The sequence below is a fragment of the Rhopalosiphum maidis genome, chromosome 2, assembly GCF_003676215.2.
Source record: "Rhopalosiphum maidis isolate BTI-1 chromosome 2, ASM367621v3, whole genome shotgun sequence".
Taxonomy (NCBI): Eukaryota; Metazoa; Arthropoda; class Insecta; order Hemiptera; family Aphididae; genus Rhopalosiphum; species Rhopalosiphum maidis.
The window spans coordinates 31,834,347-31,852,837 of NC_040878.1; the positions used below are offsets into that span (position 1 = coordinate 31,834,347).

At 24.5% G+C, this 18,491-nt stretch overlaps 1 protein-coding gene across 1 annotated transcript; it reads right to left on the reverse strand.

The window, feature by feature from the left end:
- Positions 1-1,212: 1,212 nt before the first annotated feature.
- LOC113554984 (leucine-rich repeat extensin-like protein 2) lies at positions 1,213-11,087 on the reverse strand. The gene is made up of 5 exons (XM_026959223.1): positions 10,968-11,087; positions 6,779-6,921; positions 5,962-6,261; positions 2,655-2,890; positions 1,213-2,281 (listed from the first exon to the last, which is right to left on the reverse strand). The coding sequence occupies exons 2-5, from the start codon at positions 6,830-6,832 to the stop codon at positions 1,900-1,902; spliced, it is 972 nt and encodes a 323-aa protein (XP_026815024.1). The 5' UTR covers positions 6,833-6,921; positions 10,968-11,087; the 3' UTR covers positions 1,213-1,899.
- Between the last annotated feature and the right edge of the window lie 7,404 nt (positions 11,088-18,491).

The following is an 18,491-nucleotide window of genomic DNA, read 5'->3' on the forward strand; positions in this document are numbered from 1 at the left end:
ACCACAAACTATATACCTATATTACTAAGTCGTATTACTATTGAATGGCCAATAATATCGTTAATTAAATTTTTAAAAAAACATGATATACACATACTAGAACCATAGACCATAAACAATATTAATAATAAAAGTCATAATTCTACCTATATAAGTACAAGTAAAATAACTGTTTGTATATAGTTGAGTTGAACCCCAAACTTTAAACTTTTCTTTATTAACAGGTATTTAAATTACTATTTTATATACATAATAATGCAGTTTTCAAAATATTTAAATTAATTTTAAACTATGTATGCACATGATTCATAAACCTAAACTATTCACACAGTTCTATGAGTACTTAATATGCAACATTGACTTGTATAAACTATAAGTTAATAACAATAATATAGTTAATAAAAATAGTTATTTAATAAATAAAAAATTACCTTGAGTTAATTATATACGTATATGTCAAAAATCAATTGTAAAGTTTACTATTTTTTTTTTATAGTTACTGAATTACGCATTTATTTTGTGTCAATAAAGTCATTAAATTGGAGAATATTTATTTGCTAAATCTAAATTTTATATTTTTAAACCATTTAACTTATCTATGCAACATAAAAACAGTGAAAACACATTTAATTAGTTTAAATAATTTTAACTTTTAGATAGATATATTAGTAATTTATTGATGTGTGTAAAGTGTAAAAATATTTTTAATTTAATGTATTGTTTTTAAGTAAATTAAAAAAATTAAGTTATTATAAAACATAATTTAACTAATTAAATTATTAAGTCGATTAAAATTAATATTCAGTTAGTTTAAAATTTAAAATTATTAATTATAGTTATTTCCCTTTTTTAAAGTAACTGAACTAATTATATTATTGATTATCAGACATATTGAATAGAATAATATGTAATATTTATAGTATAAATGTGTATTAGTATTTTAGAAGTATTTCGAGAGTTTCAAATTTAACCTGTTAGACAAAATAATGTTTCTAATTTTTTATTTATTATTAACCTGAGTTATGATCAATGTTAAATAAATTATATTTAACAACTTTTTATTATAAAACTATGAAAGAAAAGTCACTTAAGGTATGTAAATCATGATTATTGTGCATTTTTTTTTTTTTTTGTCACATTCTTAATTTATGACCTTTTGTAGGTATATTATAATAAAAATTGATTATATTAAAACAAAATAGTTTCAATAAATTAAAATATAATTATTTAATTCTGTATATAAATAAATTATAAATACATTGTTATAATATTATTATTTGCTGAGACTCAACATTGTTCGAGCTTCATCATTATACAACATAAGTTCCTTAATCATAAACATATTTAATTTAGATTTTGTATAATTATATAATTATTTAACAATCCTTATGTAAGTACAATAATTATTACAAAAATAATATAAAATGTATTGCATAGGCCATAGGGACTGGTGTACAAATTAAATGTAATATATTTATGAGTAGTATACGCCTAATGCATTTCAAAAGTGTCATTGTTTTTTTTTTTTTCCAGTAGAAACTAAAATAGCTAATTAAAAATAATATAATATAATAATATCTAATAAAGTGAGCTATTCAAAACTATTGTTTCTTTTTCTTCTCTAGGTACTACTGCAAAGTATAATTTTTTCATAAATATTTAAGTCTAGTTATATAATATATAGGTATGATTATATTTTAATATTTAAATAATAAAAAATATAAATATTATAATAATAATAGTCTTTTGTTATAAAAGTGTAACCTATACAAATATATGGGATAGAAAAATAGTTTTCGTTAATTAAAAATAATAATAAAAAAAATTAGCACATCTGCCTCGTGGAATGCCCGCACCCGTCCACTGCCCTAAGACAAGTCTAATACGGCAATGACCCGTTTATGCAGCGTCCACCGTTTGGTACTGATTGGAATACAAAGGCGGCGCGTACTTCTTGCGATTCTTTTCAGACTCCTCTCTAAGTTGGTGCAACAGTGGTGATTCTTTGGAATTTTGGAACGATCCGGCCGCAAATTGCGTGTACAGTTTGCCGGGCGGTTCACGTTCGCCGGACTCTTCGACGTAACCACCGTCAGTGCCTCCCGAGTGTTGGTAATAAGTGGGCGATGGTGGTGCCGGTTGTGAGTACTGCGTGGGCGGAGATTGTGCAGCAGGATACTGAGCTGGCGGAGCCGGATACTGGGGTGGTGGCGCTGAATACTTTGCTGAATACGGCTGAGGTGCCGTTGGATTCGGAGGATAAGACGACCACGGGACGAACCTATATTGTGAGGTATGCAAACAAAGTGTTGTAATTATGGATACTTAAATGTTTGATCAAGAGTGGTCGGAAAATTAAAAAATTGTTTTTTCTTGGAAACGTTAGAAATGTATTATCTGTTATAACTTATAATGTTATAACTTAAAATATAAAGACGTATCGTTACACACTCATTTTCCGCTAATAAACCCTTTTTAAATGTACATTTTAATATACATATTAATTATACTCATGAGACTGACATGAGTTGGGATGATCAAATACTATCAATTATACTTTGTAAATCACAAAAAGGCTATCAAGAAACTCTTGATCGTTCAATTTATGAATTTCGTTCTGTATAAAATTTGAATATTGTTGACACCAATCTCACCTAACTGGCGACGGCGCTGGCACGGGGCCCGCGGGTATGGCGTATAGCGTGGTTACGAACACTGGTCCAGCTCGGAGGAGATCCACTGGGACTGGCGCTACAACCATGCCGACCGGGATTGACATGCGGTAACCACCGTGCAAGATAGTAACTGACTTTGGGAACGGTATGAGCGTCCGTTCGTCATACAAGTAGAATGGTTGCTGTAATTGCACTTGCACTGCGGGGGTAGCTTCCTGTAACCGTCATAATATTAATAACATTATAATACACACCAAACCTTGGAATTGACTCCGCTCATTCGTGCAATGTTTTTAAAATATAGAACGAAAATAAATTGTAAATTAATATTTTGTTTGATTTAAATTTATTTTGAACTGTATTCATAATTTTGACGAACTTCAAAACTTGAATTTTATTTTAAAAAAAATTTTTTTGCTTCAGAATTCATAGTTAATGGTATCATTAGAAAACGAAAAATTAAAAAATAAATATCAAGTTCAATTAGTTGTTGATTTTATCGGCGAATGGTGATTGCGATAGATAATAATATAGCACGTATATTAAATTGATTTAAATTCTGATTATTTTTCTTCTGGGTTATTTGTAGTTGTTACTTACTAGTATTTTTATCGTGATAGACACTGCCAGACCGACTGAATAATAATATTAACCAACAATTTTATTTTTTATTTTTATAGGAAATATGTCTTATTATATTAGTTTATTTTTGATACAAGTTATTTAACTAGAAAGAACATACAAACATACCTGATACGATATTTAATATTATAATTGAACTAAATGAAAGTTAGTTAATATATACAAAATTAACTTACATTAGTTATATAAATTTAGTATAATATAAAAAAATAACTTATTTATAGATAATTACGAATTCATGAACTTAGTTTAATTTAATATTTATTTTAAATGATTTTTCTAAGTATGATACATAGATACACATTTATTCAATATTGTTGTGTTGTTTACCATATATAAACATTACCTAATATACAAGCAAGTAAAATGTGCGTTCCTATTTCATTAATGGCTCATGTTCATAGAATAGGTAAATTGTCTTATTATTAAATTAAAATTTAATCAAATTAAAATATTTTTCACATTTTTAGTTTTTTTAATACATTTTTTAGCAAAATCTAATTAGTTTTACTATTACTATGACATTATTATAAGTATATAATATGATATGATATGATAAGATATGTGAAGCGAGGGTCAAGGGTAGATACTTAGAAGTAACTATTTAAAATAATAAATAAATAATAATTTGTTTGAACAATAATACTAGTTTCTAATATAATTTAGTTGTTATGAATTTACACAATCTTATATTTTCATATTTTATAGTTTAGAGTATTAAAAACTTGGCAACTAAAAAGGAATATTAATAATAATAATAATAATAAAAACATCTCATATTGAAATCATAAAGAGAAATAAAAAAAATATATTAAAGGAGTGAGATTATATAATAATAAAATTAATAAAAAATACATAATTGAATGGTTTTTACGAATAAATTATTTTCTCAAAGCGATTTTCCAGTTTAATTATTCAAATGTTTATCTCATATCAATATTATTACTATTATTACTTGATACTTCATCTAAATTCGATAACTGTTTACTGTTTATATTATATTAAAATAATTCTACCATTGATTTAGGTTATAAATATTATATTATATAATATAATATTATAATATTTATAACCTAAATCAATGATAATGTAATATAACATATACCTATATATAAATCTATAAGAAGATATTTTTTTGACATCATATTGTCATATATCAAAATCAAGAAAGTAATAGCAAATTTCTTCATTATATTGAAATAACATAAAATTAAATGTTTATTTGAATAATTACACTTCTGAACGGGTACCTAAAAATGCAAGAGTACAAAGGATAATTAGTTAAATCACGTCTAAAGAAATCGTTATTCTTTAAATAGCTAGACTAATAATTCCGTGAAATACTTTTTATTGTAAGTTTTATGGACAAAGGACGTGATTTGTTGCGGTCTAGTATGTGCTTGTGAGGTAAAAGTGTCTTATAAGTTATAACCCATTTATTAAGTGTACTCAACAATTTCGTAATCTTTCGCCGTTCGAAGTTCATACCGTTTTTTGTCCACTATTTATTTACGCTTCATAAATTTAAACGAACGAAATTTCATTAAAACTTTTGAAAAACTTATCCTTACTGAATAAATTAAATATTATGTACCCACATTTAATTAGGTTGTATTTTTTAAACAATAGTATTTTCTATACACTTTCCTTTTTATAAAATGTTTTTTTCTGATATTTATTTTATAATATTTAATATAATTTTGAACATTTAGACCACATAAAATAGTTGTCAGTTCAAATAACCTAATCGGAATAAAAATCATCGGTAATTCAATATTCGCACAACATATCCATTATATTATATAATATTCTGGTAAACCCAAATTATATAATAATATAATATAGCCTACATATTTATCTAACAAATAATAATACTCTGAGCTAAAATTTAGACCTATAGGGAAAAGGATTTTCTTGTTTATGTTGATGGGCCTCTTGATACCATACATATTTTTTTTACAATATGTTAATACTATAACAAGACGAAAATTTGGTGATTGCTTAAGTATCTTAAGTACAATATATAAGTATAAATAATATTTTAAATTATTATAGTTAATATAGTACTGAAATACCAGACCACGAACACTGTACGCACTTATCCCGTTAAAAAATGCAAACAACATGTATTTCATACTTTAAAAAAAAAAGAAAATGTTTTATTTTCTTTAATTACTTTAAAGTAAAAAAAAATAGTATTTACTATTATTTAAATTTTATTCTTATATATGAATTAATTTGTATATTTATCTCTTTATTTAAACTTGTTTCAGTTTAGCGGGCCTTTAAAATATTTCTCTGTAACAGAAATACTACTTTTCACTCTTGTGTAACACACTTATATCAAAATCTAAACGATTCTATACTTGAATAATGTATTTTACTACCAGTTAATTCATTAAGTTATTAAGTACAAATGTTAATACACTAACAATCATCGTTATTGTAATAAGTAGAACTTATAGTCTTTAATTTTTTCGTACACTAACAAAATAAATATTATATAATACATTGTAAGTGATACTAAAGTTATGGTTTTTATTGTTATTGTTCTGTATTTATTAATATATTATAGATTGGTTTAAGAAATAATCTAATTACCTAACCTAAGAACTATTATTAAAAACAAGTTTTAAATACTTACAAATGATTTTGTTAATGATTTACACATTATAACTGGTTCGGTTTTTGAAACACTGTCGATTTGTGGCCGATAAATCATCCTTAGATCTGAGGACGGCACTTGCACAACTGGAATCAGTACAAAGTTAGCCACATTCACGGGTCTTTCCGTGAATACAGCTAACGGCCTTTGAAACTCGGGTTCATAATTATTTTGGTAGTTGTCGTTTGACGGAGTTGGCCCGTACGATTTTGGTGGATCGGATCCCCAACATACGTCTACAGTGATCACGAACAAAACCATCGTCCGAAAGAGCATTTCCTCAAAAAATAATTTAATTGTTTAAAATCAATATTTGAAGGCATTAGTATAATATATTAAGTATACGATGGAATGTTACATTAAAATGAATTTACAATTGTACGTAATAAATCGCATAATGTAATATTATTTAGTATAACCAATATAATATATTACTGAAACAGCATATCAACGTCTGAAATGTACTTAGCATAATGGTTATACCTACATATATATATATATATATATATATATATGCAGATTAGAGTAACGAATCCTAAAGTAAATAATATAAAACCGTTTGAACGAAATTAACATCTCGCACAGATTATAACACAGTAATATACCTATCGGCTATTTGAGCTTTTAACGTATCCTTGATTTCAATGCGTGCACTGTACACGAGAATCCAAATGATTATATTTTATGTTCGTTCCGGAAAAACGTGAACACCGTAATGGTATAAAACGCGCAACATGCAGACGGTTGGAAAAAAAAATAAAAAAATAAAAATAGCATTAAATCGAAAATCACTTACCTTCAGTGTTACCGTCACGTCGCGGCCGTGGGTCACCGTCATCGTATCACCCATATAACGACGTGCTTATGTGTACACACGGATGACGTTGCGCGTTGTCTGAGCCTGAAGACCAAATGGTTCGGTGTGCACCGGGTCACCGCCTATAAAAAGGACACGCGATGAGCTTCAATGGCAAAACGGTCGCGTAACAGTAGTATAAGCCGAGTACCTAATCATTGGTACCTAATTTATATATGTGTAGTACATATTACCTAGGTGTTCAGTATGCGCAAAGCGTGCAAAAGTAAAAGTTTTCCCGAAATTTAAAAATAAACGAAATGCGACAAAAGAAGCGAACAAAACGATAGACTTGTAATATATATATATATATATGCACGTATGTGTATTGTAGTAGTATAATGTTCGCGCTTTCGTCGACCTTGCGTCGACATATATAACATCATACTGTATTCACGCATTCTCTCGAATTATAATGGCCACGAGTCTCTGGTATTTTTTAACAGAAAAACAATTATAATTTTGAGCTATATAGGTACATGATGCAGACGGCATAAAAAACGACTTTAGCATTATTTCCCGGCTACGTTTGTACATATTATAGCATATAAGTATATATATTATAATATAATATATAGGTAGGTAAATAGGTTAGGTTATAAATACTTATGTACATAGTTGGTGATTATATATTATATTATACCTGTGCATATATATGCATTGTGCATCGTTTCCAAAACACAGAAAAAAAAACCTGTAAAGACGTCTTATTGTATGTATTATTTTTCGATTTGTCGACTTTTAAGTTTTACAAAAATAAATTAATAATATTATTACTATCGTAATATGGTCATTCGTCGTTTTACGCGTAAAATTCAATTACCGTTTACTTGTGCTGTTATATCGGTGTAGAGACATTTATTGTATATTATTTATTACTAGCACTAAAAATGTGGTTTTTAGTATTAAAATAACGGTCTGGTTATAAATGTAATGCATATTTTAAATAAATTCATAAATTTAAGTAGTAATTAAATTGAAATATAGTGTACATGATCTATGAAGATATCTCTAAAAACCTAAACACTTTATTTAATAAAAATTATTACATATCTTTATATTATTATTATTATTTTGTATTATTTATTGATATTAGCTTTAAAGTTTAAATAATCTTTTTAGTTATAACACACTTCATACTTTTTACGCGTATAATATTTATATTGCTAGACAAACGAGTTATCTGGATAGTTTAAATGATTCGTCTAATACATACAATTGATATACAATTTTTTGCGTGACTAAATCTAATATGTTCAAGTTTTTAAACAAAATCATTAATTTTCAAGACAAATTCGATTTGTTTATGTGCTAGCATTATAAAATTATATATAATAATTAATAGATATACATAAAGTATAGAGTATTATGTACCTACTATGTATGTGATGTGATAATTTTTTTTTTTATGTAAATCGAATTGTGAAGTTGAACAAATCTCGAAAACAATCATGATGCGAATGTGCGCAATGCATTCGTTTAGACATATGTAAATGAATGCAATTTAAAATACATTAGGTATGTAATAAAATATACGGTCTCCGTCTTTTCCGTTTATAGTTTGTACCTATATAGCGAATAAACACCACGCGTACAATGATCAACGGATGAGTTTGAGTAAGTATATATTTATTACGTTGTGCGCGTTGTAAGCCGATCCAAAAGTGGGATTAATATAACATATAATATATTATACGTAGGTACATTCTTGCTACAATCCGTTAAAGATATAATATAAGTATAGGTAAATATAGCGTCTGCGGTGGACGTAAGCATCATATATATGTATTACTACAACGTTCATAAAGTGTTATTGTACTGTAATAGATAATGCGATAAAAAATGAAAGAAATAAATAAAAATATGTCTAGTCTGTACAGCTATGTGCTATATTCCTTATCCTACAAATGGACAATTATTATTATATATTATTAGGTTTACAATTTGTTTCTCTATTTAACGAATATTATGTATAACATAGTGTCGAGTGTTTGATATTTGCAGCAGTCGTTGACTGTAGAGGTCCTCGACACCGATATTTGCCCACACTTTTATTACGTTTATTACTGTATACCTACATATAAATATAGGTAGGTATAACGTACGACCTAATAGCTGAACGCATTATAGCAACACACAAATATCTAATGTTTTTATTTTTTCGTACATGGGTAGGTTACAAGCAACAGTGATATATTTATAAAAATTTAAACATGCGTAGGACATACTCGTAATATTATTTATGATATGTATTTTATCGTAGGTACGTAGGTATAAAATGTATGCGTGAACGGACGTCTTTCCTGAACGCCGGAAAAATGATAAAAAAATATAGATTTAAGCACCGGACATTGTGTCACGTCAGTGTCAAGTTGAAGGACACCACTGTATATCGTATTATAATATTATACGTGATGTCGTGAATGTATAAGGAAACAGATAATTTTCTATTTATGTTGTACGATTACACAAGATTATAAAATAATAACGCGAAAGTTCATAGCTCATTGCTGTAGTATGAGCTATATAGGGTGATCTAAGACTTTTAAAATCATATATACGTGCTTGGTCGGTGTATTGACCTCTATTATAATATGTATTATTTTATATATATAGGCCTACTTTTTACCAATATTAATGTTCACAAATATTCCAAAAACCAGTTTCTTTGAGATTTACGGTTAGTAATTATACACCACTTTGTGATGACAGTATATATTTGGTGAAATGGCAAAAAGTCAACAAAAAACATACAAGAATATTTCATTTGGAATTCCAAAAATTTTGCGAAATATAAAATTTGCATTTTAAACTGTAAACTTGTATAATTTTGTTTATTGGGTACATTTAGGATGCATCGACGTCATTCAGCATGTTTGGTCTTATATAGGTATACATAATATAGGACATAGGTGTACAAGTATCTGTATGCTTTTATCTATTTTATATTAATAAGACACTTAGACGCGCACAATTAATTAATTTTATTATACCACTAGGGCACTAGATACACCAAAAATAATTTATTAATATTATTTCAATTGTAATAATGATTAATATTTACCTATATATACATATATAAGTATGCTTTAATAGTTTTAATATGAAACTAGATCTTAAATAAAAAGTATTAAAAATAATTTAAACATTTCATATTACTTATAAGTTATAAATATATATTTATATAAACCAAAAATGGCATGATTATAACGCCTATTAATATAAAAAAATTATATTTTATATTAATAGATGTGTTTTGTGTTTATAATTATAAATTATTAGGTATAGTCGGTAATGTTTAAAAAAATTAACTCAATAATTAATACTATTTTTATATTATATAACATTATATATTTATATATAAATATTCGATTATTAAAATTGTACAATTTATTCTTCACGTATATATGAATATGTATAAAATGTATGAATGTGTTCACAGTTTCTTATTTTTTTTTTTTTAAATTGAAATATTAAATCGATATCAAAATCCAATTGAATTATAATTGAACTTTATAAAAATATACATACACATATATATTTTACCTTATAATATATTATATACTAATATAGAGATATTATATTATTAATTATAAATCATTGGTAACAGAAATTGAATGCGCTAAAAAGTAACAACTAGAACAAATGTATGTATAAATTAAAAATGTTCAACACTAAAATAATTTATAATTTAAATTAGATAGTCTTTATTTAATTTTTTAATCATAGAGTAATATTTACTTACGTTTCTATAAGACATACATATTATATGAAAGTAAATATATCAATAACTTTGTCAAATAGTTATATTATTTAGATTTGAAGAGTAATACTTAAAGAAAAATGAAAACTATAAATTAAATTTTGCTAAAATATACTATACGCATTATTATAAATCTACTTTTAATGAATTAAATTAAAAAAATTTAAGAATTTAAAGTTTGGAACATGCAATCAAAAAATGACAAATTTTCAAAGTAAAATTGTGTATTTATTTGTTTAGACTTTTATGATATATATTCATATATAACATAGTTTTATCTGGATTCTCTAGTATGAACAATTAAATACATCATAATCAACTTTCAGTTCTTAATTATAATAAAAATAAAATTAAAATAAACATTACCTGACAACAATGTATTATGTTATAATATTATAGTACACTCTTCGGACCTGTTCATCTGCGAAAAATGTACTCACTAGTATCCAGAACCGGAACGAACATGAAATTAAATTCGAATTCGAATGATTCTCAGTTTGGCAGGTCACTTGTTCTACCTGACGCTCGCAAATACCCCCACTATAGGTATCATTTTGAAATGTCAGAAGATACAAAATTATAGTCATTCAGAAGTAGTAGGTAAATGAAAATGATGTTAACACTTAAGTATGTAATTTTTTTTATCCATCCCGTTCTTGACACCAAATAAAATGTATTTATGTAAACCTTAAAATGAATTTTATTTTTAATCTGATTTAATGGCGTTGTGTGTTTCATTCAAAATTTACCAGCATCTCTCTATAGAAGTAAGTCTACTATAATTTAGTCTTGAACTCGTGATGGTATTATTATTTATTAAATTATTATATCTATAATTTACCCATCATTTTTGATAAAAAAAATAAGATGCATCACTACAAATATATATACAGTGTACTTGCTTGAATACAAATTTAAATAGATACCCATAATGCAATGTTATTAATGAATGCTTATATCGTGATGTATATTTTAATAAATACCTACAATATTTGTGTGTGAACGTCAAACATGTTGTTCTACTAAAACTTTATATTCCCGACGGGTCAATATCCTTTATAATATAATGTTATTATACAGCATACCAATTTTTAAATACTGATCACTATTTTGCTATGTAATGTGTAGAGTTGATAGAATGTATTATAATGGATTAAGAATCGCTCTAGCCGGTTATGACACCATCGAATCGATAAATCCATTAACGAATATATAATATTCGATTGTATGGACTGTAGTAAGTAAAGTACTCATCTAATTTATATATAGCAAGTCTTATAGAAACTACTATTTTACTGTAAGAAAAACCGCATTTATAATATCTTAGTTTATATTAATTTAATATAATGAATTATTGGTATTATACTAATATTTTTCAATTGTTGTAGATATAAAAAGTAAGTATATGTTTATTTATTTTACAGCATCCTGTCCTTGTTGAAATAATATATTCCTATATAATACAAGCAATGATTATTAGGTACTCTCTAAACATGTATGGAAATAATGGATTTAATTATACTTAGTCAATAAGGTGTTGAATGTATGGATATTAAATTAAGATTTTAATGTAGTTTAAATAATGGAAACAAAGAGTTAAATTAAATAATATTGTTTAACAACACCCATGTTTTAAACAACCGACAATTAAAAACAATTCAAAAGTAAATTATATTTAAATCAATTTTTAGTAAGTAATCAGTTTTAATAATAATTATGTTGTTAATTTTACTTTAATTGAGAAATTGGATATACAAATCTTTAATTGAGTTTTCTGTAACTTGTATATATAAGTGTTAAAATAACATTTGTATACCTAATACTAAAAAATGAGTTAGATAATCTAACCTAGGTAAGTATTCAGTTTTAGTATAGTTTTTATAATGTTGACTTTTAAATAAATTATCCATAAAACCTATTGTTTATAGATAAAATGGAATTGCGTTTGCTTTTATTCCCTAAATACAATACTCGTAATTTCTATAAATGTTTTATAATTTTCTGCATATACCTATTTGTGATAGAGTTTGAAGTGCTTATTTTTATTATAAAACAATTTAACTAAATTTTACTTACTTTTTGTTATTTTGTATTTTAAATGTTTCAAAAAAATATTTAAATAAATGATCATAATATAGATATTCAAAAAAATAAAAAATAAATAAATATAATTATTTTATTAATTAGTACGCGATTTGTTATAAATTTATATTTTTTTAAAACGATTTACTTTATTGTGTATATACCCAATACAACTATACTAATGTTTATAGTTTTAAACAAATAATGAGAATGATGATGCACACACTTATATAATTTATACCAATCTTGAGAAAGCCTTCTATAAAGTAAATCTTGATTTATTAATAATGGAACTTAAGCTATAAAGAGTACATAGAATAATATACAATATATATATTACTATCTTGGCTTAGATTGTTTTTAAAGAATCGAAATACACAAATTTTATTTCAGAAAGTAATAAGTATAAATATTTTATCCATCGAAATCACTTGTTCCCTTTACTTTTTTTATTATTGTTTATGAATAATGAATTTGATAAAATAAAATAATTCAAATTGTAAATATTTGCATATTACAAATTGATTAGACAAATTAAATATTAATTTAATATTGCATATTTGGGGATAATCGAATTGCACTTATTACCTATAAAGAAATGATCGAATTGCACTTGGATTAAAAAAAAGTAATGATCGAACTGCACTGAGTAAAAATCAGGTAGTGGTTGAACTGCACTCGTTCAAAAAAAAAGTGAAAATGGAAAACACGTGGAAATTTGTTACGAGTTGAACGTGTATAGTAAAAACCCGACAGACAAACCCGTTAAAAATATTACGAATCTTATGTTTACGAATGCTACGGGCTACCTTTATTTAGTAGCATTATACATTAGTTCGTTAATGCCATTTAGATAACGCAGATAATTTATTATGGTCGCCAAAAATTGATAACCTAACAGGATAATACATAATTATCAACAAAAATATAAGATTAGTACTTATATTTTATACCGTGTACTATTTAGACCTATCACCTATGTAAACTACACTTTTACATCGCTATGTAAATATAAATAATTTAAAAATTATTAAAAGTGATTGAGACCGTGTCTTAACTGTGTAACAAAGTTATACATTTAACAAAAAAAAAAAAATGTAAATGATAGTGTTAAATGTCGTTGTACCCATCGTGGTTGTCTTTCAAAACTATATGTCTACATGAATGTTCTACAGTTATTTTTCGGTGTGAGTTAATACATAAACATGAAGAACTACTTAATTTAACTTGGAAAATGATTTACCCCTGCAAATTCATGATGATTTTATTGATTTACTTTTTTTGACACCAAGTGCAGTTCGACCATAACCTTTTTTAAGCCCAAGTATTTTAAATTATTTTTATTTTTGAAATCAAATACATACAAATTATACATTGTCTTATTGGATATAATTTAATTATGTAAATACACGAAAATATTGGAATACCGATATTTTATATTATACCTCTTAAATAGTATCTCATAACAATTAATAATATTATACAGACATACAGATATGAAAAATTGGAATAGAAATATTAATTTTTCTTTTTGTTTAATTCTTTTTTAATTTTATTACTTTATTTTATAATTTATAACCACACCAATACAGTCAAAGGTAAACAAGTTTATTTGTTTAAATCATTTATAAAAAATTGGATATGAATAAGATTTATTTGCGTATAATAAATAATATTAAAAATATGCAGTAGAAGTATGGCACCATCATAGTACCATGACGTAGATATGCATTTTTGATAAATTAATAAAATAAAAACATTATAATAATACTATTATAGTATTTATATAATATAACTATGTATTTTATGTTAGCGTTAAAAAACGGAATGTAGTTATTTCATGAAATCACTAAGTAATTTTTATACTGACCAAATACTTAAAAACGATATTGTATGATAAACCATATAATTTATAATAATTTAAGTAGATATTTTATAAACTCTCCAAAATTTTTCGGTTATATTATGTAGGTACATTGAAAGTAGTTAAGATACAATTATATTACCCGTAAACTAGTCGTGTCATCTTCGTTATTTTTAAGAGCTAATACTATTCAACTTATTAGTGTATTTAATAATTTATTTTTATACATCCATATTGAAATTGTCAAATTGTTTATGTAATTTTTTTCCAGATTTCTATTTTAAACTGAATGTAAATGAAAAATATTTTAAATACAAAATATATTATTATTACTGATTTTACCTAATCAATATTATATTTAATATAAAAACAAAAATGTTGTGTCTACTCTTCAACTAGATAAACTATAATAATGTATATTCTTAAACTAGTTCTTAATTGTGTAAAATAATTAGTTTTTCAATACAATTTCTAAATATACAATTAATTTAATTTAAATGTAAATACTTGAACTAATGCAGTTTGTTAAATTACAAAATGACAGATTTTATACTTTAATGGTAATTATCATTGTTTAAATATAAATGATTAAATATACGTAGTTATAGTTGAATAGGATTTATATTTGGTAGCAGCTATCAACTATTCAATTAATTATAACATCCGATATTCACCCGAAAAATAATGATTTCTCCTTAAACAATTTTTGATATTTTATTGTATTTAAAAAAATACTAACAATACATACTTGATATTTTCTACTAATAATTATATGTATTATCATTTTCATTATGTGATAAAATATTCAAACATTTTTCAACTCTTTTTGAGTAAGTTATAAAAATGAGAAATTTTTTAATTTTTTTTTTTGTATAAATGTCGATAAAAAATTATTTGCTGAGTCAATATTTTTGAAAATTTAATACAAGATCAAGTTATTCTTGTATCTATTATTAATGTATCTTAAAAATGTATAGGCAATTTCTTTTTATATTCATATGAAATTAAAATTTTGAAAAAACTCGTCAAAATTGCAAAAAAATACCAATTATTTTGTAGTTAAGAATTCATAAAAACTTTTCTTTTTATACCTAAGTTTTGAAAGTATAATATAAGGTTCCTCATAAACTTTCTATAATGAAACAGTAAAATCTAAAAAATATATTTACGAGTTTAATGAAAATTACATTTTACAGACATTTCAAGTAAAATTATGTAGTAAATTTGAACAAAATTACCCATTTAAACATTAAATAACAACATTAGTTATTTTATTATAATTTAAAAACATTATTTGTGGAAACTTCAAACTTTTACGTATATATTATATTATTATAAATTGTACCATACGTGTAATGATGTTTTTGATTTATTTTAAGATAATGTTTATTTATTAATATTATGAATCTATTTTGGCTGGTTTACAGTATTTACAGATAAAATTAAATTTCGAGTTATACACATTTTTATAATTCGGAATAAAAATATTCATAATGGTTAAATACTACATAATAGGCATTATCCAAAAAAAAAAATTGTACCTATCAACCTATCCTAATACTAAAAGTAAAATAAATGACTAAGAATGCTATACCAAAAAAAATAATACGGTGAAATAGGCTTAGTGATGTAGAATGATAAATCGTTTTCGCTAAAATTATTTTTCGTATACAATGATGTATTGATGTATCATTGAATTCAAATTTAATATGATCATAATAATGGCCTACTCAACACTTAAGTAATGTACAGCAGAGTGATACTCACTTGCCTACCTTTTTAGCTTATAGTGTAAAATTAATTAAATTAAAAAATTAACTCAAGAATTTATGTTAATTTAATTTAATGCTTATAATTTAACCACTACAAATTAGTAGAACTAAAATAATCAAAATTGTATATTTTTAAATGTTTGAATGAATAATAGGTACTGCCCTGGGATAATATTATTTTATTCACCAATAAAAACCATAACCGATGTGTCAATTTACATTTTTTAATCTTAAAATTAGTAAGCTAATTTAAAACTTATATTATGTTATAATTTTATTTTAATTATTTTCAAACCCCTTAAATTTAATTATGATACAATATACATTACACTTAGATACGTTAAGTTATATTTATCATTTTTTTTTTAAATGATAAGTAATATTTATTATAGTTGTATAACCCAACTTTATCTGTGAAAAAAATTAACAATTTATTATTAATTACAGAACTGTTTAAGAGTTCTTAGTTTAACTATATCTTAGTTCACGAGAAAATTGGCGTTGGTTTACCTCACTTTGTGAACCAATTCTACCGAGATGTCCAATTCCCATGTAACAAAACCAAATGTATTTATTAGTATTTAACATTTTCTATGCATGGAAACATTTTCAAATTATTTTATGGATAATTAAAAATGCATAATTTAATTTAAATATTTATAGATATTTGAAAATTAAAAACAATATTTCATAATTTATTATCAATGAAATTAAAAGAAAAAGTTGAGTGTACTTTTTAAAAAATTTTTTATGAATATCTAAAGTTTAAATTTTGATGAAATCGAATATTTACGCATTACATAATATATTATGTATAATATATATAGATATAAACCAATACAATTTTAAATCATTTTATTTTGCGTTTTTTTTTTTTTGTTTATTTATATTCTAATTATTTCTCTTCACCTTATATTTTGTTTGTTTTGTTAGCTATAAACTAATGTTTCATAGTATTTTATTATTTTCGTTTTAAACTTTCTTCTTAAGTATAATTTAAATTTCGATTATTTTCTATCATGTAGATATAACATTTTAGTCATGACATCATTGTTTGCAAAGTTCTAATTATCTGGTAATGGTTTAAATACATTTTGAAAATAATTCCAAAAAATAATTATTACACGGTTTATCAGAGGCGACTCCAGAAACTTAGTTCATAGAGGTAGAGCTAAGTCATAATATTCATAATAATAATAATATCATACTATAGTAAAATTTATTAATATTAATACTTCATAATAAAGGACATATGATTGAATTCAAATTCAATACAATGGTGTGTGAACTTTAAAATACGTATACATTATACAAGATCAATTATATGATCCCGCAAGTATTTAAATGTATTTAGTATTTTATAGTTCACTGAGCATAGTACGTACATTACAATTGTTTTATAGCTTCTGATCATTCAGCTTTAGAACATTTTTATAAAGTAAAGATTAATGATTTTAAGTGAAGAGATCGTAATATTAAATTTGTATATAGGCAACTATTGATACATTGATAATACACATACCAAGAACTATTTTACAAAAATATTTTATTCTGTATCAGTGTATCACCTTAAGATTATACTTTTTTGGTAAACTCATAAATTCCACTGCTTATTATACACTTAATATTATTTAAATTTATTACCAACACATCTAAATTCTGAATAGCTGTAGTTGTCTAAATCTCCCATGTCTTGTGTATATGTTTGCATAATGGATTTATGCTAGGCTACTTACAGACTTATGTAGAACATAGTTACTGGATTTATTTTAAAGTGCATTAGAACATATTTTACGAAGGTACCTATTAGTTCTAATTGAATGATACAAATAGTTCTTCAACTTAAAATGTTGCACATGCCCAATAAAACCATTCAAATAAAATAAGTCTGTTATAAGCCAAATATTATTAAACATTTTGAATACATTTATTTGATATATTTATAACTATTGCTAAAAATGGTATTATTATTTTTAATAATATGAACCACGGGAGAAAATATAGGGTATCCACCTTATTGTTATAGCAACAAGGATATAATTATGACGGATTATGAACTTTTATGGTATAATAAGATTATTATTTACAATAGAAAATATATTATTTTATTTGATGATTGATACATAGTTTATAAAAATTAATGTATAATTATTTTTAATTGTTTTACAATAT

Coding starts and splice junctions, on each gene's coding strand:
- LOC113554984 (XM_026959223.1), bottom strand. CDS start 6,832: ATGGGTGATACGATGACGGTGACCCACGGCCGCGACGTGACGGTAACA. Junction 6,262..6,778: donor ACGTGACGGTAACACTGAAG/GTAAGTGATTTT, acceptor TTATTTTTTGAG/GAAATGCTCTTTCGGACGAT. Junction 2,282..2,654: donor CCAGCGCCGTCGCCAGTTAG/GTGAGATTGGTG, acceptor CTCACAATATAG/GTTCGTCCCGTGGTCGTCTT.